At 40.9% G+C, this 23,793-nt stretch overlaps 1 protein-coding gene across 6 annotated transcripts; it reads left to right on the top strand.

The window, feature by feature from the left end:
* The first annotated feature begins 729 nt into the window (after positions 1-729).
* BTBD3 (BTB domain containing 3) lies at positions 730-23,498 on the top strand. 6 transcript variants are annotated; one of them, XM_049801544.1, is made up of 6 exons: positions 730-813; positions 2,559-2,645; positions 12,893-13,157; positions 13,754-13,844; positions 14,348-14,466; positions 19,157-23,498. In XM_049801544.1, the coding sequence occupies exons 3-6, from the start codon at positions 13,015-13,017 to the stop codon at positions 20,187-20,189; spliced, it is 1,386 nt and encodes a 461-aa protein (XP_049657501.1). In that variant the 5' UTR covers positions 730-813; positions 2,559-2,645; positions 12,893-13,014; the 3' UTR covers positions 20,190-23,498. The 6 variants fall into 6 exon arrangements, with proteins under 6 accessions (XP_049657501.1, XP_049657503.1, XP_049657504.1 ...); XM_049801546.1 differs by lacking the exon at positions 2,559-2,645 and having other exon boundaries at positions 739-813; XM_049801547.1 differs by lacking the exons at positions 730-813; positions 2,559-2,645 and adding an exon at positions 912-970.
* Positions 23,499-23,793: the final 295 nt, after the last annotated feature.

The raw sequence follows: 23,793 nt of genomic DNA on the forward strand, positions 1-23,793 counted from the left end.
AAAAAAGCTGTTCTCTAACGGGAACGGCGAAGTCTCCTCCTCACAGATACCGGTGCACACAAAAAATCATCACTTTTTTACAGGGCGAATCCTCAAACAGGTTGGACGTGATAAGCCAAAAACGTGTTTCTAATTTCAGGCACTAGTGGGATTTTTCATTTTAAGAAAAGGTGGTTAGTTTGTCTCCCACCTTTTCTAAACTATTTTTTGGGTGCCAAAGCCCCATTTTTGGGGGCGAAACCTGAGGTCTTCGCTGCTGCTGGGACGCTGCAGGCCCTCGGCGGCCCCTGCAGCCCCAGCCCCCCGGCAGGCTGCGGGGCTAGGCTCCGACTGGCCTCTCGTGGGGCGAGGGCCGGCGGTACCCTCTCATAGGGCGGGGCCTTGCTTTTGAGGGGAAAAACAAACAAAAAAACCCGCACGGGACGGGAGAAACGCGGCTGGCGCGTTGCGCTGCCAGCGCCGCCACGCGCGATAGCCCCACGGGAGGCATGAATCCACCGCTGGGGAGGAGCCGCCGCAGGGGCGGCCTCGCCGCAGCCGCGCGCCCTCTCTCCCCGCCCCGCCCCCCGCTGCCGGCCCCGTGCAGAGACCGCGGCGCTGAGGGCTGAGCCCACGCGCTTCCCCGCCGCCCCGCCCCGCCACGCCCCGCCCCGCCCGCGCGAGCTGCGCGCTCGCGCCCGCGGGGAGAGAGGGCGGGCGGGGTGCCGTGCGCGGCGTGCGCGTGCGCGCGGGGCGAGCGGGCGCGTCCTCGAGGCGGGGCTGCGCGTGCCGTTGCGAGGGGCCCCGCCGCCCCGGGAGCGGGGGCGCCCTCAGGTCAGTGCGGGGGGGAGAGGACGGGCGGTGCGCGAGGCGGCCGTTACGGCCGTTACCGGGCGGGGAGGGGCGGCGGCGGCGGCGGCGGCGGCGGCGGGGAGGGGAGCGGTGCGGCCCCGCTGGGCCCCGCGTCTTGCGGGGCCGGGGGCGTCCTGGGGTGGGCGAGGGAGCTGCCGCTTGCCGCGGCGCCGGGCGTAAGGGGCGCGTCGGGGCGGCGGCGCCCGTTCCCGGCGGCGGGCGGGCGGGCGGGCCGGCTGGGCTGTGGTGACGCCGGGGGATCCGGGTCCGGGGCGGGCTGGCAGGCAGACAGGCAGGCGGCCGTTGGTCCCCAGCCGCCCTGCGGGGACGCTTCCGTGAGGGACGGGGCGGAGCGGCCGCACCTGAGCGCCGGCACCGGCGGGAGCTACCCGCGCCCGCCACGAAACTTGGGAAGTGAGAGGCGGGGGGTTTGGTGGGGAGCGGGTCCCCGAGCGCCCGGCCCGGCGCTGAAGCGGTCGGCTCGCCCGGCACAAAGAGCCCCTTGGAAAACGGTCTTTGCTTGATCAAAGTCGTTACTTGTGTCTTCGGCCGCTTCGAGAGGTTTCATTCTTACTTTTCCTCCCCCCGCCCCGAGCATGCAGCTGCCTTTTGTACAGAAGCGGGTTGGCTTCTTCGCGGTACTGGGAGTGAACCGGCCGTGATGAACCGCTGTGAGGGTCGGGTGGTTTGCGATCAAAGGTGAAGTGCCAGGAGCACCGAACTTGGGACCCGGCTGGGCAGTGGGCTCTTCCGCGGGTGGGTGTGTGTAGGCTAGCACTTCCACTTGGAAAAAGTTCAGAGTTACGTAAACCTAAAAGTCGGGGTTCGGGGTATTTTTTTTTCTACTTAAAGTAATGCTTCTTTTAAAGAAGAAGTATTTTAAGTATCAATTCAGTAAACTTCTTAGAGGAACAATTCATAATTTGCACCTGGTTTGACATAAATACCGCCTCTTCTTCGCCACGTTGTTGGCTGAATTTCCTTGTGTACCTATGTCTGAAGACTGACTAGTTTCAGTTAAGGGCCCGCACCTTTACAATTTGCTATTTTCCAGTTTGTTTTGTGAAAGTCCACCTGTGGTAACCTTCAGGTTTATAAATTCATTTGCCTATACTGTTTCCTGACTGGTGATGCATTTTAAAATAGGAGGGGGTAGTGGGTTGCTTGCTTGAAAGTGACAAAAAGTTTGAACTGAAGTTATGATATTTAAGTGTTTCTAAAATGATGATTACTAACATACCTAGTTAAAACAACAGACTACGTCTCATCTGAAGAGTGCTGGTGCAAGTTTTCTGCACCATTGTTAGTTGTCACCATACTCTGTTTTCCGCATGTGATCTGTATGTCAAACTTCAATATGCGTCCTGGGCTTTTTGATTGTTTTTTTGTAGAGAGAGGTGATGTTGGGTTATAGGCATACAATACTATATTTGATGCTACTTTAACTTTTATGCTAGAGTCAGGCTCAAAATAGCTTTTATTTTGGTGGGAAAGAACTCATCTCACCATTTCCTACAGAAAGTATGTGCAGTATGTCACATTGCATAGTATCTTGGGTTTTCTGGGTAATTTAACTTTGCAAATCAAATCTTTTAGGTCCTTACTTATTTGAAAAAGTTCCGCAGGATTGCTGAAGTTGAATTTAGAGTGCAGTACTTTTTTTAAATCCCCCACGTAAGTACACTGCAGCTAACTGCACAATAACTTTCCTTGTGTTTCCCCTCCAGTGATCCTCAGCTCTGCCCTGGAGGAAACACCTTTCAAAAGCAATGTGGAATTCCTTTAGCTTGTTCTTTAAGGTTGAAAAAAAAAGTGTAAGTTTTATTATTTGGATTATTATTATTATTATTGTTATTATTTGGACACTTGCTTGTTAAAGCTTGTGAGCAAATATTTATTTCTAAAGTTACCAAAGAGTTGTTATGTCTATGATGAAAGCATCAGTGTTAGGGTAGGCTCAGTTAAAACAGAGGTCTGATGATTGATAAGCTGTGCATTGTGTTGTCAGAAGAAATTTAGGTCTTCACCTGTTGTGTGAACTTGCGCAAATGACACTAGTTTTGCAACAGAATATTGTCCATGCCCAGCATTAGCTTTCTCTGATAATTCAAGATAGTTCTCCTGTGACACTCTCTCTACTAACTCCTCAACCCTTGCTGTCTATTGTTTTGTTTTACATGAGCAAATGTTCAGGTACCTGAGCTGACACGGAAGCCCTGTTTTGTGAGGCACTATACAAATGAGTGATAAGCAACACTTTCAAAGAGCTGATAGGTAAGGCAAAACAAGGAAATAAGAGATGGGAATCTTGGAAGGAAAAGATTAAAAGCTTTCTGTGGTGGAAGTTGTCTTCAGTTCTGTTTTCTGCCATGAAGCTGAATTCCAGTCCCATGCCTTAATTACAAAACCACATTATATGTATGTATGTCAGAAAACTGGCGGGGGGGGGGGGCGGGGACGGGGACGGCACTACATGACACTTAAGTAAAAGGTCACTTCATTTGAATTTGCAAACTTCCCATTTTCCAGGCTTGACTTGTCTGTTTTCTGATCCTGCTGCCGTATCTGAGTTTGATAACTCAGCAAGTCAGTAAAATAAAACCAAGGGAGTCCAGTGTCTGGAAAGTGTTTGCATTTTAAAACACTGGTGAACTGGTTGGTGATCTGTGAATGTCTGCTGGCTGGCCTGGGTAAATAGGGTATAGAATCACAGAAAACAAATTTGGAAGGCACCTTGAGACATCACCTTGTCCAGCCCCGTTATTTGTATCATGAGATTACCTGATATCTTGAATAAATATTTCACCAGGGGATCATGTACCATTTCAGTACAGGACTGAAGGACTTGTTGATAACATCCTCCTGTGACAGGATATGTATGTACCAGGTTACACTCTGTATTCACCCTAGATGCAGTTTCTCCTCTTCACATCCAAAGCAATTTAAAGGAGTCATTTTCTTAAAAAGCCTACATTCTCTGGAATTACATCTTTGCTGCCTCCGTGTTTGCTCAAAGCATGCTTGGTTGCAAGGGTTTTCTGCAAGTATGAAAAGAAAGCAACTCCTCAGGTAGCATGTTTGCTTGTGCCTGATAGGTGTGAGATTTTATGTGTAGGCTTGCAATAGTTGACGAAGAAAACCCCTTTAAAACCTAATCCATAATATGCCACATGCTACTTAACAGCATGTCACCTTGCCCACTTAGCAGGGGAGCAAAGTGCAAGCCATACTCTTAACACTGGGGAGGAGCTAAAGGTAGCTGTGTATTATTTTCAACAGAAATGTACGCAGTGGCTTACACTGTCCCTTTGTTGCATTTATTTTGCCTTCCTTTGGAGTCCTCAGCATACAGTTCAACTTGGAGGTGAAAGAAATCTCTGCCCTATTAGGTAGCTTGCTTAATTTCTATCGAGAAACATAGCTCAAAAGAATGCTGTGTGATATTAGGGTAATATAATGCACTTAAAGCGCACCTAGGTGCATTTGACTTATTAGCGCTATTTGATTTTTTTGTCTTCAGTAATACTCTCCTCTCAGACCGAGGTGATACTACTCCATGTATACCAAGAAAAAGTAAAGGTTTTCATACTGTGAAACTTTATAATACATAAAATTAATGTGTATGCCTTGCACAGTCCCTTAATTATGCTCTTACATTTGATTACTTGCACCTTCCTTAATTTTTTTTCTTTTTTTCTTCTTCTCAAGTTCTGATGTGTCCTTGGGTCTCTGAAACAGTTATTGTAAAGGAGAACAGACATTTAGGATATCTTAACATTGCTAGACAAATACGTCTTAATGCTTAAAAATATATTCTGAAACTAGAATTTGAGGAGTATGTATGGTCATCTTGAAAATTAATTACTGCAAAGTAGCTGCAATTCACTTGTAAAGAGGAGGAGAAACTGACCAAAATACTAAAGCGTAACTGATCTAACAGGCAAGTGTGACTGAAATGTTTGCAGCAAAGGAAGGTAAATCTGATTTTCTAAAACAGTTGTTAAGATAAAAATTTGGCAATATCTTTATCCCCCTGTGGAACAGCTATTCAGAGGCTGTGTGTGCTGTGAGTCTGGAAACAAAGGTAGAGCAAGTTACAGGATCCACAGCTTCTAATGTATGGCAAAGGAAGATTAATTCAGTACAGTGCAGTTTAATGGGTCTAACATTTGGTTCCATTCCTTGAATTATTTGGATGCAGCTCAGGTTAGCAGCAATTAGTCTCTCATATGTAAAAGTGGGGGTTAATAAACAATTGTAAACGCAGTGCAAGAGTTGTTACGGGTTTTGATTCTCACTTTTGAGAAGCGAGAGCAACTGTGTTTCAGAACACATTTCTTAGCTAATGCTTGGTTTGCCAAGGGACTGACGTGTTCCTCTTTCACTAACTGGGGTAATCTTCCTCTTTTGTCATTTAAAATGCAGTGGGAACAAGAAGCTGTACCAGTTTTTCCCCCATTTAAAATACCAAATGGGTCCAGGTGTGGTGTTCTGCTGTAAACACAAGAGTGCTGAGTTGCTGATCTGCTTTGGGTTTTTAAGCTACATGCTCCCTAAACTTCACTAGATGTAAAACTATGGATTAGCATGATGTAGTTTTCCCATGACAGACCTTAAGCTTTCCAAAAGTCCCCTCTGTTTTTCTTAACCTTGTTGGAAGGTGCTGGTAGCACGGCAGTTTTAGGAGACTGAAATTTGCAGGCCACAGAACAGGTATGCCGTGGGTGGTAGCAATATCCTCTCCCCCTCTTTTGTCCCATGGAGTACTTCAACGCTATGGTTTGACGTGGTGAAGGTAGGTTATCTGCATGTGAAAAACGTAGTCCTTGAATTATATGCCAACATAAGCAACTGTAATCCAGTCCCCCTGTGGATGCTCACGGGGTAGTTACTCTTCTAGTACCATCGGTACTTGCAAGCAAGGACTCGCTGAGAAAGTGTCTTCTCTTTATCTGTGGTAGCATTTGCATTTTGCAGACTTACTCTGTGTAGGAGGACAAAGATATTTGGGGAACTGCTGATGTAAAGGAGCAGGACTGGTCGCCTTACAACCTGCCCTTTATAGAGCCTATATTGATTTAACTGTTCAGTTTAAAAAGAATAGTTTCTAAGCCAAGTTAAAATTAGCATAAAGGTTTGTCTACATTGGCAAGATCTGTCTGTGAGATAGGAAGCTCTGTCTGTAGTCATCCGATCCCAGTCTCTCCCTTGAAATAGACAGCATGTGAGTACTAATTGTAGTGGTGGTTTTTCTGAAGTGCACAAAGATCACTAGCTTCTTTCTCACAGGGCACTGAACAATCATTAAATGCTAATGACTTTTGATTACCGTTGACCTTGGTCAATTTAGAATTAGTGACCTAGAGACGAAAACCACTGTATCTCATTACCAATTTCCTGAGATATCTGATCTTTCCTTTGTAAGTCAGTTTTGGTAAGAGACAGAGTAGAATTCAGGTTGACCTCTGTCTTAAAAAAGGCTGAATGCTTTCAGGTTTGCAATATCATGTTTAGAAATAAATTTTAAAAAAATGGTAGCCACTAAGAAAGAATTTATTTTTTGACCCCACAGATTGTCAAGAGCAAAACTCGAAATGAAATGGACAAGCTAGAGTAGTAGTGATGGGGAAGAAATGCGTAATTTGACACTTTTAAATTAGTAGAAAAACAGTTTATCTCCTGTAACATTGAATTGAATTCTCATTTTGTAGTTGCAGGTTTTCTCACCTCAGAGTTCATTTATAATTCTTGTTTTCACTTTGAACTATCAAGAAGCAAATTAATGTATATAGAATAAATTGCAAATTGTGCTCTGGGATATTTTCTACCTGCAGTTCCCAAACTATGGTATTGGGGAATATATCTCAGCAGCCTGGTAAAATCATATATTTTGTGTTGTAATGAAGCATTTCACATTACTACTTTCCACATGCATGGAAGAGAATGTTTGTGTGATAATTCACTGTAATGGGATCAATGTGTTGTTCACTGTAGGTTGTTTAAACATAAGCCTTTCTTTATGTGGTTATGGTTTATATGGACTGTCATTCGTGCAGCAAGCATGGTATTGAAATCTTAATGAAAAAAGAGAAGAAATTTAAACTTTTTTTTTTTTTTCTTGCTCACTTTAATACACTAGGTATATTTATCTTGACCCAGCTGGGAACAAAACCTTTAACTTTAAAAACAAAACCCAACAATGTAGAGAAGTTTTTTGTGTTACATTGTGTTTGGGGCCTAAATTGCCCCAAACTGGGGTTAAATTGCAAACTTTAAGCAGCTAAGCAAGAAAGTAAGGGGAAAAAAATGACAGCAGGAGGTGTTGCACTTTGTGTAGGAACAGGTTAATGGAGAGCCAATTGAAATCCACACAGAAGGAAAGTGGTTGTTTATTCACAAGTAAACATAGGGCTAAATGATACTCTTGAATATAATTTTTTGTTTTGATTGCTTTGTCTCAAAAAGGGAATTGCTGTAAAAAAAAAACCAAAATGAAAATGATTGCAGATACAAAAAGGACATATTAAAAAGATTAAGGTTGCTTTGGTAGGGAGACCAAAAAGAAGCGCCATGCAGCAACATAGCCTATATGGTAGCAAATAATACAAGAATGAAAGAGTAAAAGGCATCTGAATACTCATTCTTTAAGCTTCTATTTTATATAAGTTTGTATTTACCTGTTGACTGGGCTGCTCAGGGCTTTCTGCTTTTGTTTTCTTCAAAGCATTAAGGCCATTTAGGAAAAAAATGTAAAAACTATCTTAGTGTATAATATTACACTAAGTGTTTAAATCCTCATGCCTTAAACACTAAGCAGTTAAGAAGAATATTTGCCAGCAGATAGGTTGCTAGTGTAGTACAGGACCTATAGCAAAATACAATTTAGCTATTTTGAACTTTGGTTTAAAGCTTCTAGTGTTGGTTCAAGATGCGGTTCTACTCTGATACTATTCTACTCTTTCCCAGCTCTTGGCTATTCTGGGAAAGAAATGCTCTCTATTTTTTTTACCCTATATTCTGGCTTCTCTGAGAGTCTTTACAATTTTGCCCATCTTTCTCCCTGCTTTTAGTTGTCTCTCCCCGCCCCCCCCCCCCCAACCTCTCCATAGAAGGCCTTACTGAGTAGGAGTTCAGGGCCAGCTTTTCTATGCAACAGAATGAAGTGGATGCAATCCTGGTTACTTTCAGTGCTGCCAATCAGAAACTTAGGAGAGGGGAGGTTGGAAGATTTTGTCAACTCTAATTACATTTTTTTACTTGAGGAAATCAAGAGTAGAGCTATTAGTCCCCTTTCCAAATGAGCATTTTTATGAACAAAGGGGTTGGCACGGTGATCAGGAAGGATTCTTCGAAGTGACTACATAATTCATAGATAGGTAGACAGAACTAGGCTCCTCAGCTGTGAGGGTTGGGTTTGTTGGGGGGGGGGGGGGGTGTTTATTTGTTTTTTGAATTTGTACATTCCATTTTTAAATGAGTCCTTAAAGTCAAATTCAATGAAAGTTAGCAGTGGACAGGTAGATTTGTTAAACTACAGGTGTGTGTTTATTTTTGTTAATCAAGCTGTATCATCTGAAATTTGTTTCCTTCTAAGGGGAAATACAGAATTTAAACAAAGAATGTTAATAATGCATAGGGATAATAACTACCAAGGGAGAGACTTGGCAACTTTACAAAAAAGAAATATATGCATTGTCTCATTGCCTGCTTGGAATTCATTCCTTTCTTCATGATCTGGTTGTAACAGACAATTGGGAATTTTGATGAAAGTGTGTTTTTTGTAGAATTGTCCAGTTTGCGGTACTACATGAAGAATGGACCTGTAAATGAGAGATATAGAAAAACAAAACTTAGAAGAAGAAAAAAAAAACAACAAAAAAACTCCCCAAACAAACAAACAACCCCCAAACTTGGGTATACTTGCTATTGCAGCAGGAGAGACTGATGTAATATGAGGAAGAGTACTCCCATCAACCCTGGAAATTCAGTGATTTCTCAATTGGTAGTTACCTTTAGAAAGGCATAATTACAGTAGTACCATACTATTAAAAGTTGTACCAAGAGCTGGGCTATAATATGACTCCTGTGCCAACCCTCACAATGGTGCTAAGGTATATTATGGTCTTAAGGAATAAATGAAACTGCAATTGCAGGTATATTGCACACATTTGGATTTGAAGAGCAAAATTGACATTTCTGTTGTTCACAATATTTAGTCAGGAACTGATTTCCATGGGCTTGTAACTTGCTTCTAATAATTTGAAAGGGGCATGTAACTTGATGCGTGGTATCTCAGCATCAGAATATAGTCCTTTGCTTAATTCTTCACCTCTGGCATTTTGGATTTTCATTAGGCCAGTGTTAAAATTTAAGCATGGAATTTCCTACACCCTTTAAGTTCAAGTAATTGTGGTTTGACCTCTTTGCTTATAAAATAAAGATTAATGTGCCTTTGAAGAACTGTATTTCCCTTTTTCTAAGTTGTATATATCAAGTTTGGTTCTGTTAATATATAGTTAATGAAGAAAAATTAGAATTGCTGAAGAAGATTAGGAACACATTGTAATAAGCTTTCAAAAACTGATAGATCTTTGAGTGAGAGGAGGTCAATTTCCTTGATCCTCTTGCCAGAGACAGACTGATTTGAACTTGGGGTTTTGACTAGTCTTTCAACAGGGAGTAATGAGTTCATAGGTTGCTTTTACTGACTGCTAACGTATTGATTTGTAAATTCATTAACAGTATATGTATAGTAAAAGAAGAAAACTATGTTGTAGGAAAATAAATGGAAGTTGCTGCCAAAATGGATACCTAATTCTTTGGTGTTTTTTTCCCCATTTCACATGCATCTCATGATTGGTTTAGAAGACTTAGTTTCTAAACTGATGAAGTGCAGTGGAAGGTGGTATAAAGTCTGTAACAGGCTTGTAGATTTTCATAGGAACTTTTGCAGTCTGTTGTGGAATTGACACTATTTTCCAGTTCTAGCAGACCAGATTTTGGTGGGTGGCTTAAGAACAGGCTGAGGTGGTGGTTAGGCTTTCTATTTACTGGAGTGGATTTTTATCCTGTCATGAAAATACTTGTCTCCTGGGCGGTCTGTCTGACTTCTGGATTCAGGTGGAACATGTTTCAGCTGCAGCTTCTCCCTCCCTTCCTTTCCCAAGAAAGCACAACATGCTATACATGTGTTGTGTTTTATAGAAGTCAAAGGTATGGTGGACTCCTGCGGCTTCACATTTATGATCTTTCCCAGAATGAGTTGACCAGCCAGTCCGTCTGCCATTTTCTTTCTCTTCTGTAGCCCCCCAGTGACCTTATCAGGTGTGTGTATAACCTTTGGATTTGTAATGGTCAAATGGTTTGTAAAAATGTGCAAGGACCTTGACTTTTGTATACTTTAGTAGTCTATAAAACGGATTTATGGAATGAAAATCAAATCTCTCATCTTTGATTGTTATCTTTTGCCTTCTGCCAACTGCAATGCTGAGAACCAGATTTTCTGCAGAATGCATGGTTTTTCTTATCTTTAAGGATTTTTTAGAACTTCTTTCTTTTGAAATGTCTGTCCTGTGCAGTGTCGAAAGGGTTATTTTTGTAACTAGAAGGGCTGGAAATATACATAAGGAGGGGAAAAAAACTTAGGCAAATTCAGCAAACTAAATTTTGTGCTGAGAATAGTTGCTGTGTCCCTGTTACAAACTCTTGGCTGTAAGCAGTTATAACCATCGCATCTGTGGGATCAGTTTCTTCTCTGTTACCCCTTGTTTTACCTCTCTACAGTTTAATATGGCTTAGGTGGTTAGTTTCCCTTCCAAATCAATCTGTTGCAGATTAAAAAAGGAAAAACAAAAGGGGGGGTGGGAGAGAAAGAAAAGCTTGCTAGAAAAATTATTTCTTTGGAAATTACATAACCTGCCTCTCAATGTATTTAGGAATGTATCACTGCCTTTCAGCCACACCAGGCATAAGGCACCATCTTCTTTTAAATTACCAGTGAAGGAGATTTTGCTCTAAGACATTGGGTTGTGAAATGTAGCAAGTGAGGCATGGACCTTCAGTTTCCCCCTTCCATAAGCAGTGACTTCAAACAGAGAGGACAGATGTGTGTCTGGAAATGGTATCATCTCAAACCACTGCAGTGAAGTCTCTAAGTGGCCAGCTGCCAGGGTGTCTAGTTAGCGTTTAATATGGAATGTCTCCCAAGGAGGCCTGATAATCTTTGAAATACCTGTACTTAGGTTTTACAGTTTCAGGTTTAAAGACATCCAGAGATTGTGTGTTACAAAACTATAGCTGTGATTCAAGCAGTTGTGATGTTGTTTCAATAAATAGCCTGAGTAACAAACACTTCTGTGCTTCGGTTTAAGTCAGTGGCAGATTTCTGTAGGGATTTCAGCAAGGTCAGCCATTTCTCCAGCAACCTTTGATCACTTTAATTTTGCTGTAGTACTTTTGTCCAGCAAAATTAATTAAGGCTAAAAGTGGCTAAATTTGCTTTGAAAGCAAAAGGGATTTTTTTCTTTAAAACTTAAGAATAATTATGAAATCTTATTTTAATTATCCCCCCCAATATCTTAAGGTGTGAAATATTGACACCTAATACCTAGTATTTTTTATTTCCCTGCTTTTGAAGTGGCTATGTTTACTTGTTTGGTTTTGGGGTTTTTTTTATACACTTGACCTACTATTAAGGAAATCTGATCTAAATTTAAGTTCTTAAGTAAACTAATCACTGAAAATTAGTCTTCTTTCCTATTTAAATGGTTTGGTAGGGATAGCTTATATTCTGTTTATTTCAGAAAGTATTTGTGGATAAAATCGGAGTGTGTTTTCATCTCGAGTGATTTCTGCCTGAGACTCTAAATCATGCAGACTTTTTCATTTAGTGCTTTAAAATATTGATTAAATATATTCACTCTGGTTTGCTTTAATCTAATTGCCTATCTAGAAGTTTTCTTCTGATGTGGTGCAGCCATGTCTGGTGTAAGCTAGCTTAATTAGCAGTGCTTAGTGATTTGGGACCCCTGTTAAAGGCTGTCATGTTATCTAGAAACATAAGGAGTTAAAGCTAAAGCTGTGACCTCATCTCTATTCATGTTGCACTGGAGTAGAAGCTGCACTGAAAGGGATTAACTGCATCGCTGTCTTTGCTGCTGCTAGTTGAATGCTTTAATTTGGTTCTGATATCTATAGCGTGCTTTTGCTGAACAACTGTTATGGTGGGGATTTGTGGGACTACTGGAGACATATGAAGTCATGCTAATATCGACTGCATGTGGAAATAGCTCCCACAGGAATACTTAGACTCAAGTGCGTCTTTCTACCTGATTTCAACTTTTTATTGCTTCCCCTGTGAAAATTCAAGCAGCATCAAGGAGAGCTAAAATACACAGGCTTCTGGCCAGTCATGCACTTACGCAACTGTGCATGCTATTTATTACTTTATTACTTAGCGCTACGTATGAAATGAAGAGCGCAACTGCTGTCGCTTTAATGTCAGAGCGGCATACGTTACAATAGGTGTCACTGTGCGGCTGGGTCCAATCGTTATCGGTGACTTCAGCTATTGGCTCCGAATGCTGGCTGACTCCATCTGCAGGGCTGCAATACCTACTCTGTTCCGATCCGTTCAACGCACAAGTTCAGCTTGCCGAGCAGCCTAGCAGTGCTACAGTGTGCATCTTGCCAGCTCCCTTCAGAAAGCCGGTGCTACAGCCACGCGCGTACCCTCTTCGCAGGGTGTTCTGCTTGCAGGCGATTCCTGATCAGGAAATCTGGAAAGAAGTAAAACTGGCAGGAATGATGGGGGTGTATTTAACGATTCAAGTACTGGATCAAACTTAAAGCCAGTTTCTTACTCGGTGCACTGGAAAGGTCACCTTGTCTTGCTGGAAAAGAAGCAAACTCTCAGCTCTGCTGCTCTCTGCTTAACAGCTTCCACGTGCATTTCTTAATGTTTCTAGCTAGTTAGGCTATCTAGCTTTACAGACAAGTATACTCATGGTAGATGAGAAAGGAAAGAACATGAAATGTCTCACCTTCTTCTTGATGCTTCCAGAGACGGTTAAGAACAGGTCCAAGAAGAGCTCTAAGAAGGGAAATAGCAGCAGCAGTAGCAGCAGCAAATTGCCTCCAGTTTGCTATGAAATCATTACCTTGAAGACCAAAAAGAAGAAGAAGATGGCTGCTGATATTTTTCCCCGAAAGAAACCAGCCAACACTAATACAACTGCTGTCCAGCAGTACCACCAGCAAAATCTCAATAACAACAACACTATTCCTGCACCTAATTGGCAAGGTCTTTATCCAACCATCAGAGAGAGGTAAGTTCAGGGCAGTTTATTTTTGCTGTTTGAATGGAGGGGTGAAAAGTAGCAAAATGTTTGTAATGTATATGTTTGTTTATTAGTTTATTTGCTGAAGAAAACACAGTTCTCTTTTTTTTTTCTTTTTTTTTTTTTCTGTGTATGTGTGAAACAAGTATTTTGCTAGTGGAAAATATTTTAATATCTCTTTTCCAGACAGTGCAGCTGTTTGTTTTGAGTAAATAAAAATGTTGCTGGAAGCAGCAGCATACCCGTAATGATTTGCCTTAGACCTTAGTGGAGATTTTCAGTGATACATGCTCTTGACTTTTTGATTTCCACTTTTTGAAAAGTTCTCATAAGTTTTTGGTTTGGTTTTGGTTTGTGGGTTGTTTTTTTTTTTTCTTTTATTGCACACAGACACACATTTGCCCCCTTATTTTTTTATCTGGTATATTTGTGTGGTGATGTATAAAGTAGCTTAAAACAAAGTGTGACCTGCTTCTCTTTACTAACACGCAACTTTAAGTTGTTAAGAAATTATGTTTCTTGAGTCTGGGCCAAGCACAGAATTACTGGGCGCCATAAATTAACACAACTACCTCTGTTTGTAGAAATGCAGTGATGTTCAACAATGACTTGATGGCAGATGTTCATTTTGTGGTCGGGCCACCAGGTGGGACCCAGCGGCTGCCAGGACACAAAGTAAGCAACAGCTGCATTATCAGCTCAGGCGGGGTTAGCCAGAGAGAGCTCCCACGGTTACTCTGGGACATAGTGTGGGAGGCTTGGCTCTTCTGGGACAGGCGTAATTCTGTATTTTAAAAGGCTACATGCAGTGGAATAGTCTGTCCCTTGCTTTTCTTTGTGTTTCCAGTTAAAGAGAACACTTGTGCTAAGGCAGTCATTGTAAAGTTAGGAATACTGCTTTGTGCTGCTGATTAATATTACTCTTGAGATTTTCTAGAAGTGGTTAACTTCTGTAGTGGATATGAGCATTTTCCAGTAGCTAATGCATATATGCCCATGAGAGTAAAATACAGGGAAAATGTGTGATTCTGTTCTTAACTTTGACTTCATTTCTTACTGAAGTGTGTCTGTAGAGTCTGTCAGTGAAGCCCAGTATGCTGAGAGTGGCTCTCCCACATTGTTTTTGTTGGCAGTGCTTTCAGTTTAAAGCATGAAATAAGATTTCCCTTTCTCAACAGTATGTCCTGGCTGTTGGGAGCTCTGTATTCCATGCGATGTTTTATGGAGAGCTTGCTGAGGACAAAGATGAAATCCGTATACCAGATGTTGAGCCTGCTGCTTTTCTCGCAATGCTGAAGTAAGCATCATTCATCTGCTGGATATGTTTTCCTTTGTGATGTATACATACACTGGTAATGTCATAGTTAAAGTAGTAGACTTCCGTATAAACAGAAAGAAAGCAGTTGCTTAAATATTCTTCTGTCTGTGCTTCAAGTATTTTAAACTTTTACCTCATTTTGCTCTCCCCCTTTACTTCCAGGCATGCGTATATTAGACTAACATAGGCAGTTAATAATGACTTTGACAGGGGATCTTTGGGCACATTGTATACTGTAATGCCTATTGATCTGATTTGTCACTACACATGTTACACAAAGGAATGGAGTTACTAAAAAGAATTGTCAGCTGTAACACCACCACCACCACCCCCCCACCCCCCACCCCCCCGTTCTACTTTGCAAGCATAGTGAAAAGTTAAAAACACACACACACACAAAAACCAAACCAAAACCCAGAATTGCTGGGTTTGCATATTGACATAATTCCAGCTCTTTTATAAACTTGCTGTATGCAGGTCTTGTCTTAAAAAAATGACCCTAAGCTACTGAATATAGCCTCTGAAAAGTAAGTTTCTCCTCATCTATCATATTGATGCATTTGGAAGGTGATAAAAAGGCTGTTTACCTGAATAGGGCTTTTATTCTAACAGGGGAAAAACAGTCAGTTTGCATGATCATTATTTTTCTTCTTGCAAACTGCATAAGAAATGCTGTCTTTTCCTAAATGAGCGTAATGAAGCAGCTTCCCTGCTGAATTGTCCTTGAATGTATCTATAAACTCTGATTATTAAAGAGAAATGCCCCATCACAGAAATGCTATGGCTTTGAAGATTTTTTTCCCTTCAGCTTTAGTAACTGCCATTGCTTTCTGATAAAGAATATACATTAGTATCTGATAGTGATCCTTTTAATGTGCTGCAGATTTTCTTGCATGTAATGGTGTAATCACTACCTAGCAATATATTGTATTTCATAGATTGTTTTGACTAGCTTGTGGTTACAGAATGGTTTCTCTTTTTTCTTTTACATTTCAGTGGCACTGTACATGAACATTCAAAGTTGCATATAGAGTTTGTTGCATAGAGTTTTTATAGGTTATCATGAACATCAGCAATGTTCTGCACAAATATCAATAACTGCCAGGAAAAGCTGAAGTTACACAGATGTTCTGTAGACCTGGAATATAAAGTTAAGATATGACATTATGTAGGTAGGTGCATTATGGATCCTTGCTTTGGGTCTTTCTGGTTTTGCGGGTGTTTTCTGCAGAGCTCAGACTTGTGCTTTACTTTTATGCAGAATTTTACAAGGCACAAATACAAGATACTTGGATTCCCTAGCCCCCCTTCCTTTTTGAACAGCTAATCTATTTCACTGTGGCTAAACATGATGTGCCATATAAAAACTGAATACTTTCTGAATTTATCATTAAGAAGTGTGTTCAGAAAGCAAACCTGGAAAAGAGAGTATCAATACCGACATCTAGGTCTTGGCATATTATTTAGCCCATGGCAATTTACTGAGAGCATGGCCAGAACTATGGAATTCTTCACCTTCTCAGCTTTTATTTAAAAAAAACAAAAGACCACAAAAAGTTTGTAGGCTGTGTGAGTGTTGACCTAACCTTGCCATTGCTAACTTCCACTGATGCAGTGTGCTTGAACCTGCAGAGTGCTCTTGTGTCTGTGAACGCCAGGGGTGTCTGCAGCCGTGACGGTGCAGGGAAGGGAAAGGGATCTTGCTCAGCAGTGCAGCATTCCCCTCATCGCAGCAGCCAATGCGTGTGCTGCACTGCGTGGAGCTTGGGGGGAGCCATGGTCCCCCTCACTTCTGTCCCCCTGGGAAATCATCTCCATGAGTGTTGCTTGCAACTGCTGTGAGCAGTGGATGGCAGAAGGCTTGTGATACTATTGCTACAGAAGGAAAAGACTTTTTACTTATCCCAAAGCAGCCCTCTCCTTCGTATGCTCCTTTCCGCAGTCAGGAGGGGTGCATCATAATCTTCATCAGAAAATACATTGAGTTTATTTTTGTGTGTTTTGGGGGTTGAGTGGTTTTTGTTTTGTTTTGTTTTCATTTTTGTCTCCCCTGGAAAGTGAATTCTCATAGCATAAATATTTTTTTGTCTTTTAATGTATAGTAGGCATTCTGACAACAATCATCAAACAAAGTATTGCCAGATGTACATATGAAATAATACCTCGACTGGTAGATACTAATTATTCTCCCAGTAGAACTGCTTTGGCTGTTCTCTACAGTTTTAAAAATAGGGTTAAATTCATAGTCTAGCTGACACACTGAATTGGTGTCTTTAATGTATTATATTTTACCCTAATCTTGGCTGTTCAAGTTAGAGCCATGGTCTCATCTTATCCCAGGGTGAATGTGTTACTAAACTGTCAAACCCTGTGGTCTAGCAGAATCCTCTGTTTAAGAACAGGGCGAAACTGGAATATCAGTAATTGCAGACCAGCGTCGAGGTGCATTGTCAGAGTGTCGTGGTTTAACCCCAGCCAGCAACTAAGCACCACGCAGCCGCTCGCTCACTCCCCCTCCACCCAGAGGGATGGGGGAGAAAATCAGGGAAAAAGTAGTAAAACTCCTGGGTTGAGATAAGAACGGTTTAACAGAACAGAAAAGAAGAAACTAATAATGATAACACTAATAACATGACAACAGTAGTAATAAAAGGATTGGAATGTACAAATGATGCGCAGTGCAATTGCTCACCACCCGCTGACCAACACCCGCTAGTCCCCGAGCTGCGATTCCCTGCCCCCAGTTCCTATACTAGACGGGTTGTCCCATGGTATGGAATACCCTGTTGGCCAGTTTGGGTCAGCTGCCCTGGCTATGTCCTGTGCCAACTTCTTGTGCCCCTCCAGCTTTTTCGCTGGCTGGGCTTGAGAAGCTGAAAAATCCTTGACTTTAGTCTAAACACTACTGAGCAACAACTGAAAACATCAGTGTGTTATCAACATTCTTCTCATACTGAACTCAAAACACAGCACTGTACCAGCTACTAGGAAGACAGTTAACTCTATCCCAGCTGAAACCAGGACACAGAGTTAGAAGTGTGGAATATTGCTGACAGCCAATCTGTGCTGTGTCTGTTGTAAATCAGTGATATTAGTTCTTCACTTTCATGAATATTAAACCAGCAACTTTTGTACTATTTCAATTTAAAACAGATGTCATCATTCTCTCCTGTACTAGCAGGCAAAGAGAAGTAATAGAAGGGAGAAGAGAGTTGGAGAGCAATGAGGAGAATCATAAAAATTAATGAATTGATACATTGAAAATTTTTTGGACAGTAAAGGAGCTAAGCCTGTAACCAGTGATATATAGATGTGCTCTTTGTTGTTACAAATAGCCTAGCTGAAACCAAAAAATAAAGGTTAAAAAAAAAAAGTTTGGGTCTGTGTAAGTATTCTTTTTCTCTGTAACCTCTTAGATTTTATTATATTGCTTGAGCAGTACCTGCTCTGCATGTTTTCTAAGTGTGGCTTGGAGGATAGTACCTTATACCTGCAAAAATACAAATGAAGATATTTACAACTATAATCAGATAAGTGTAGGTACAAATTCCACTTTATAAGCACATCTGTTCTGCAAGAAATACATTGTGTTGGGAAACCTGCTAACTAGAAAATTTTAATTAGTACAGGGTCGCATACTACTTCAGCTTTACTGGAGGAAGACACTTTTATCAACCATAACCATCAAGACTTGCTTATCCCTGTGAAGAGTAAAATTGCATTTGGCATGGTTTTAGCACATTGCACTCACCAGCTGCAAATGGGGCCCTGAAGCATGAGATATTAAAACGAACAAACTGTACAATGCTTCATTTCTCTGAGCAATGAATCCCAGCAGTTTAGTCACATAAACAGAATTTCACCTTCATCTCTTCTACCACACTAGTGTAGCAGTAAATTTTTTTTTTCCTCCTTATGCAATGAAACTGAGAGAAAACACTGTGCTAGTGGAGCTAGGATGTTGTAAGCATTAAGAAACCTGAAAATTAGAATTCTGTGCCTTTTCCTATATGCTTCATCACCCTGTTAAAAAAAAACAAACAACAAAAACCAAAAAAAACCCCAAAAAATCACATACACAAAAAAAGCCACTCCCCTAAAAAACCCAGCCCAGTAGTTACGAACATGGATGGCACCTGATATACTTTGATAGCATTTCTATTCTTACACTACCTAGTTATTCCCAATAAACTTGTTTTCATTCCTGTATTTATATATACACCTCAGTAGATCACCATTCACCATCACAAGACATCCAGTCCAAGTACTCTTTGTAACACGTGTTCCAGACTGTTGTGTTAGCCAAGTAAGGTAGCCCTTGAGGAGCTACTACCTGAGGCAGATAGCCTTTCATTAGCCAAAGCATGTATGGAAGGAACACAGAGCTGGAGGGCCATAGTTTGTAAACATAACCATTGTCTACACAGTATGTGCCCCAAATGTGAAGTTTTATTCACCTTAGATGTGAGCCTGTTCTCTTCCATGGTCTTACATGAGTGATGGATTTGGTTTGTACTTTCTTTCTGGATTTAATCAGTGTTCCCCAGAAGTACTGCTTAGCTTTAATGTGGAACAATTTAAATATTCTTTGTGTATAATTTTCAGATGTTGTTGACAAATTATGTTTTTGCATTAAGCTGCAGTGTTACATGCATGTGTTTTATTTCAGATACATATATTGTGATGAAATTGATTTGGCTGCAGATACCGTGCTGGCCACTCTTTATGCTGCCAAGAAGTATATCGTCCCTCATCTTGCCCGCGCCTGCGTCAACTTTCTAGAGACAAGTCTAAGTGCAAAGAATGCCTGTGTGCTGCTTTCCCAGAGCTGCTTATTCGAGGAACCTGACTTGACCCAGCGCTGTTGGGAAGTGATTGATGCCCAAGCTGAGCTAGCTTTGAAGTCTGAGGGGTTCTGTGACATTGATTTTCAGACACTTGAAAGCATTCTCCGAAGGGAGACTCTGAATGCCAAAGAAATTGTTGTTTTCGAAGCAGCTCTGAACTGGGCTGAAGTGGAATGTCAGCGACAAGAGCTAACGGCTACCATAGAGAACAAGCGCAAAGTCCTTGGGAAGGCTCTGTACTTGATACGCATCCCTACCATGGCCCTCGATGACTTCGCAAATGGCGCTGCTCAGTCTGGGATTCTGACTCTCAATGAAACCAATGATATCTTCCTCTGGTATACGGCTGCCAAAAAGCCAGAGTTACAGTTTGTAAGCAAGCCCCGTAAAGGCCTTGTTCCTCAGCGATGCCACCGTTTCCAGTCCTGCGCTTACCGCAGCAACCAGTGGCGCTACAGGGGCCGGTGTGACAGCATCCAGTTTGCTGTTGATAAGAGAGTGTTTATTGCTGGCTTTGGGCTGTACGGCTCCAGCTGCGGATCGGCAGAGTACAGTGCCAAGATTGAACTCAAACGACAAGGAGTTATCCTAGGTCAGAACTTAAGTAAATACTTTTCAGATGGTTCTAGTAACACTTTTCCTGTGTGGTTTGAATATCCAGTGCAGATTGAGCCTGACACCTTTTACACAGCTAGCGTGATCCTGGATGGTAATGAACTCAGCTATTTCGGACAAGAAGGAATGACAGAAGTTCAGTGTGGGAAGGTGACTGTTCAGTTTCAGTGCTCTTCGGACAGTACAAATGGCACTGGGGTACAGGGAGGGCAAATTCCTGAACTCATATTTTATGCTTGAATGAAAGTGTGTGGAGACGAAGCATTTTGCTATGAAGAACTGGTCTAGTTGAGGCCTACTGACACTTAGCTTTTTATCTGCAAATAGGCGATCAGTACAGGTAATATGTAACTAAATGCTGTGGTCAAGTTACTGGCTTGCTATACTTGTAGCATCATTGGTGATAAAGTGTAATATTTAAACTGGAAGCTCTTAGGAACAAGCAAGTTTTAAAGGCTTTATAAGAGGGTTGCCTGTTTGCTGGTGATGCTAACCCTTTCTTTGATGCACCTGTGAACCACCAGAGGATGTCCCCCACTTGTATCTCACTACACACTGTCTTCATTGATCCATTTTCTCTTTCTCCATTTCCTGCTTTCTGCTTGTAATTTTTTGGGGAGGTAGGGGTAGAAAATGAAGAGCCTTGTTCTATAGCGCTGTCTTCTATCTGCTCTTCAGACTTAAGAGCTTCCGATAAACTGAGCTGCTTTTGATCATGGGAGCCAAAAGAAGTGCTTCAGTTGTAAGGAGAAAAAGCAGAGGTTTAAACCCTCATCCTGTAACATTCTCCTACAGCCAACTGTTCGGGATGGCTACAGGAAGATGGAGAGAAGCAAGCAGCTTTCAGAAAGCTACTCAGCATGCTGACCATGTCCACAGTACATGGACATGTTTACAGTGAGGGGGGGATGTGGGCTTGGCAAGTTACCCTCAGTTCATTTTCTAGGAATCCCACCTTGAAGGCAAGGAAGTACTTGCACATGTTCAGATTGTACATGCAGCTCTTGAAATTCTACTCCCATGACCTAGTTTTTGCTACATTGAAGTTGATTTGCTATTTAAATGGCTTTTCTTTGAACTCTTGCTAAATAAATGGGAATTACTATCTATCATCTGATGCAGGAGAATTTTTTGTTTGTTTTGGGTGGGGTTTTTTTCTTCTTCCTAAACATGGTAGAGGCAGATTATAGAGGAACAAAAGAACGTACCAATCCTGACTTGGACTTTTCCTGTATTATGAGATTTCTTATTTTTATTACCATACATTATCAGTGAAAATTTAGACAAAGACAGAAGATTCCCAGCTGTGGTCATATTACACTTAGTGTATATTATCAGATAACAGTGAGGAGGAGGAAATCTCTGATGTGTTAATGTTGGATTTCTGGCAACTGCTTATGTTTACACATCAATCAGAGGATTATGTGGTACAGAACCTTTTCATTGTCTGAATTTATTTTTTTTTCCAAACTTCCTGGTATATGTCTGTATTGATTTTGGAAAAGTATTAGGGATCATGACTCCATTTATCAGGGAAGGAAACGAGTATAAATAAGAAATACAGGTACTGTTTAAACATAAAAAAATCCTTCACCATTTCATTGGGACAGTTGCTTCTCATAGGCACACTACCTATTGTAAAGCATCTCATTTCACCTTTGAAGTGGGTTCTGTTTGTTGCATATGTTCTAACAAAATGAGAGGACCAAATGATTCTTTAGACAGAGTGAAGATTAATGTTACAGTATATCAACACGTTAATGTAGCGTAATCCTAAATTCACTTGTCAGTTTTGTAATAAAAATGTTTTTCTCGTATGATTTCTTACCAGTTTAGTACTGTTACTCTAAGTGTTTTTTGACGGTTGGAATCCTGGCCCCTGGCCATTGTAAAGTGCCAGTACATCTTTGCAGTGTCCAAAATACCATCTGAAGTAAGGAAGACTGGAGTGTAGATGTCAAACACTTTATGGCCAAAGCCCAGATCTACTCTCTAGGTAATAAAAGGAGAGCCAGGTAAAAAACTGCCCTGCAACATCTGTGCTTTTCACCCGTCTTAGTGTTTAATGTTTTTTATACATACATACATACATACTTGTGTGTTTACATTTCAGAAAGAATGTTGCTTATAAATACCCTCAAAATATAGAGAAAAATGTTTTGGTTTTTTGTAACAGCTGTACATAATCCAGACTGTTAGTGAAATCTAAACAGAATGCTCCATGGAAAACTCCCAGAGAGAGATTTTAAAAACTTCCAGTTAATTATATTTAGATCTGCAGCCTAAAATAGATGGGAGTATGAATTGTATGGACTGGAGGAAGAGTTGCTGAAGAGGCTGCAAAAAGGAATCCTAAGACTGATGAGGTAATGGTCATCTACTTTTAGACAACGTCTGAGCAGCAGTTCCATTTATTTAAATACATTTGAAAGCAGAGAAAGATGCTAATCAGCTGATTAAGTTTTCTTACAGCAAGCGGTTGATGTAGATGTAATTACTCCGAGTGATGATCAGATTGACAAGTTGCTTGCAGTAGCAAGCTACGTTCTGAGTTGTTTGGAAAAAAAACCAGGTGCCTCAGCTGGTGGGACAAATCAGAGTACTGCGGTGGTTCTCATTTTTAATTTATTTTTTGGTTTTTACTTATCTGCAAATAAAGGTGAAGTATCTGCTACGTTCACTGGCTGGAACAGAAGTTAAGAGATCAGAATACTGTGTAACTGTAATATGTAGAAAATGAGCTGTTATTTAATTATTATTTTATTTGCTACTTTTTGAAATCTTTTTGATGAAGTAGGATGAAAGCAACCTCTAGCTTAATTCCTCTGAGTCCATTCCAGGTTTTAGGAGCTGGTGCATGTAAAGTTTTTCAGTATGGATGAATAAACATAAGCACCCCAAAATACCTTTTGATGCTTACAGCACAACTTGATTCTGACCACTGCTTGATGCTAACAAGTACTGGTATATAAGAAGGTCTCTAGTATCAGTCACCTTAGGACATCAGGGCACTTAAATACATGTCTAAATGTGGATTTGGTTGGTTTAGCAGTAGCATCCAAGCTTGAATACATTGATTGACATTTTGCAAGCATCAGCCATATCAACCTGGAATGTAAGCATAATGTTGATAAAGATCCTTTTGTAGATTCTGTCTTAAACTGTACCTGGCCATCTTTGCTACTTGTATGTTTGATTTTCCTGGTGAGGGGAATCTGTGATAAGAGAGTATGTTGTAATATACTTTCTGCATATCTAAAATAGTATTTAAGTAAACATTTTAATTTCTACATAGTTATTGCACTGAACTGTTTCGGGATTTTTTTTTTTTATTTGTTGTGATAAACTCAGCTAACTTCAGGTCCCAGCACCCATTTGTGGTGGAGCAGTGTTTGACCTTAGCAGGCTTACAGCATTATTTATAAAGGACAGATATATATAAATATGAAGTACCTCATGTTGAATGTTATTGTACTGTATCTTTAATGTCACAGTGCAGATCTTGTTGGACTCATGAATGTGTATAATCACGTTAAAAATAAAAATGGTTCTTAAATGGTTGTTTCTTGTAGTATCTTTGAAGCATGAGCTGTGAAAGCCATTACTTAGTTATCTCAGCGATTTCTATTGTTGTACACTTGTGTACAGATATTTGTTGAGCTTATGTATTCAGAGATCTTTTGATCCCCAAAGAAGTAGAAGTCTAAGGAAAAAAGAACAATGAAAATGTTAATCAGTTACATTGTAGAAAGGTTGACAATTAAGCTAAGGAGCTAGAGTGAATGAATTAATTTGTGCTTTATGAAAGACCTTGTCTACTAGCATTAATATTTTAATCTTCTAT

Source organism: Accipiter gentilis, chromosome 5 (assembly GCF_929443795.1).
Source record: "Accipiter gentilis chromosome 5, bAccGen1.1, whole genome shotgun sequence".
In the NCBI taxonomy this organism is placed as follows: Eukaryota; Metazoa; Chordata; class Aves; order Accipitriformes; family Accipitridae; genus Astur; species Astur gentilis.

Bases quoted from the DNA above. Each gene is read 5' to 3' on its own strand.
- BTBD3 (XM_049801543.1), top strand. From the start codon at position 12,835: ATGGTAGATGAGAAAGGAAAGAACATGAAATGTCTCACCTTCTTCTTG. The intron at 13,158-13,753 runs GTAAGTTCAGGG...CTCTGTTTGTAG, and splicing joins TATCCAACCATCAGAGAGAG to AAATGCAGTGATGTTCAACA. The intron at 14,467-19,156 runs GTAAGCATCATT...GTTTTATTTCAG, and splicing joins GCTTTTCTCGCAATGCTGAA to ATACATATATTGTGATGAAA.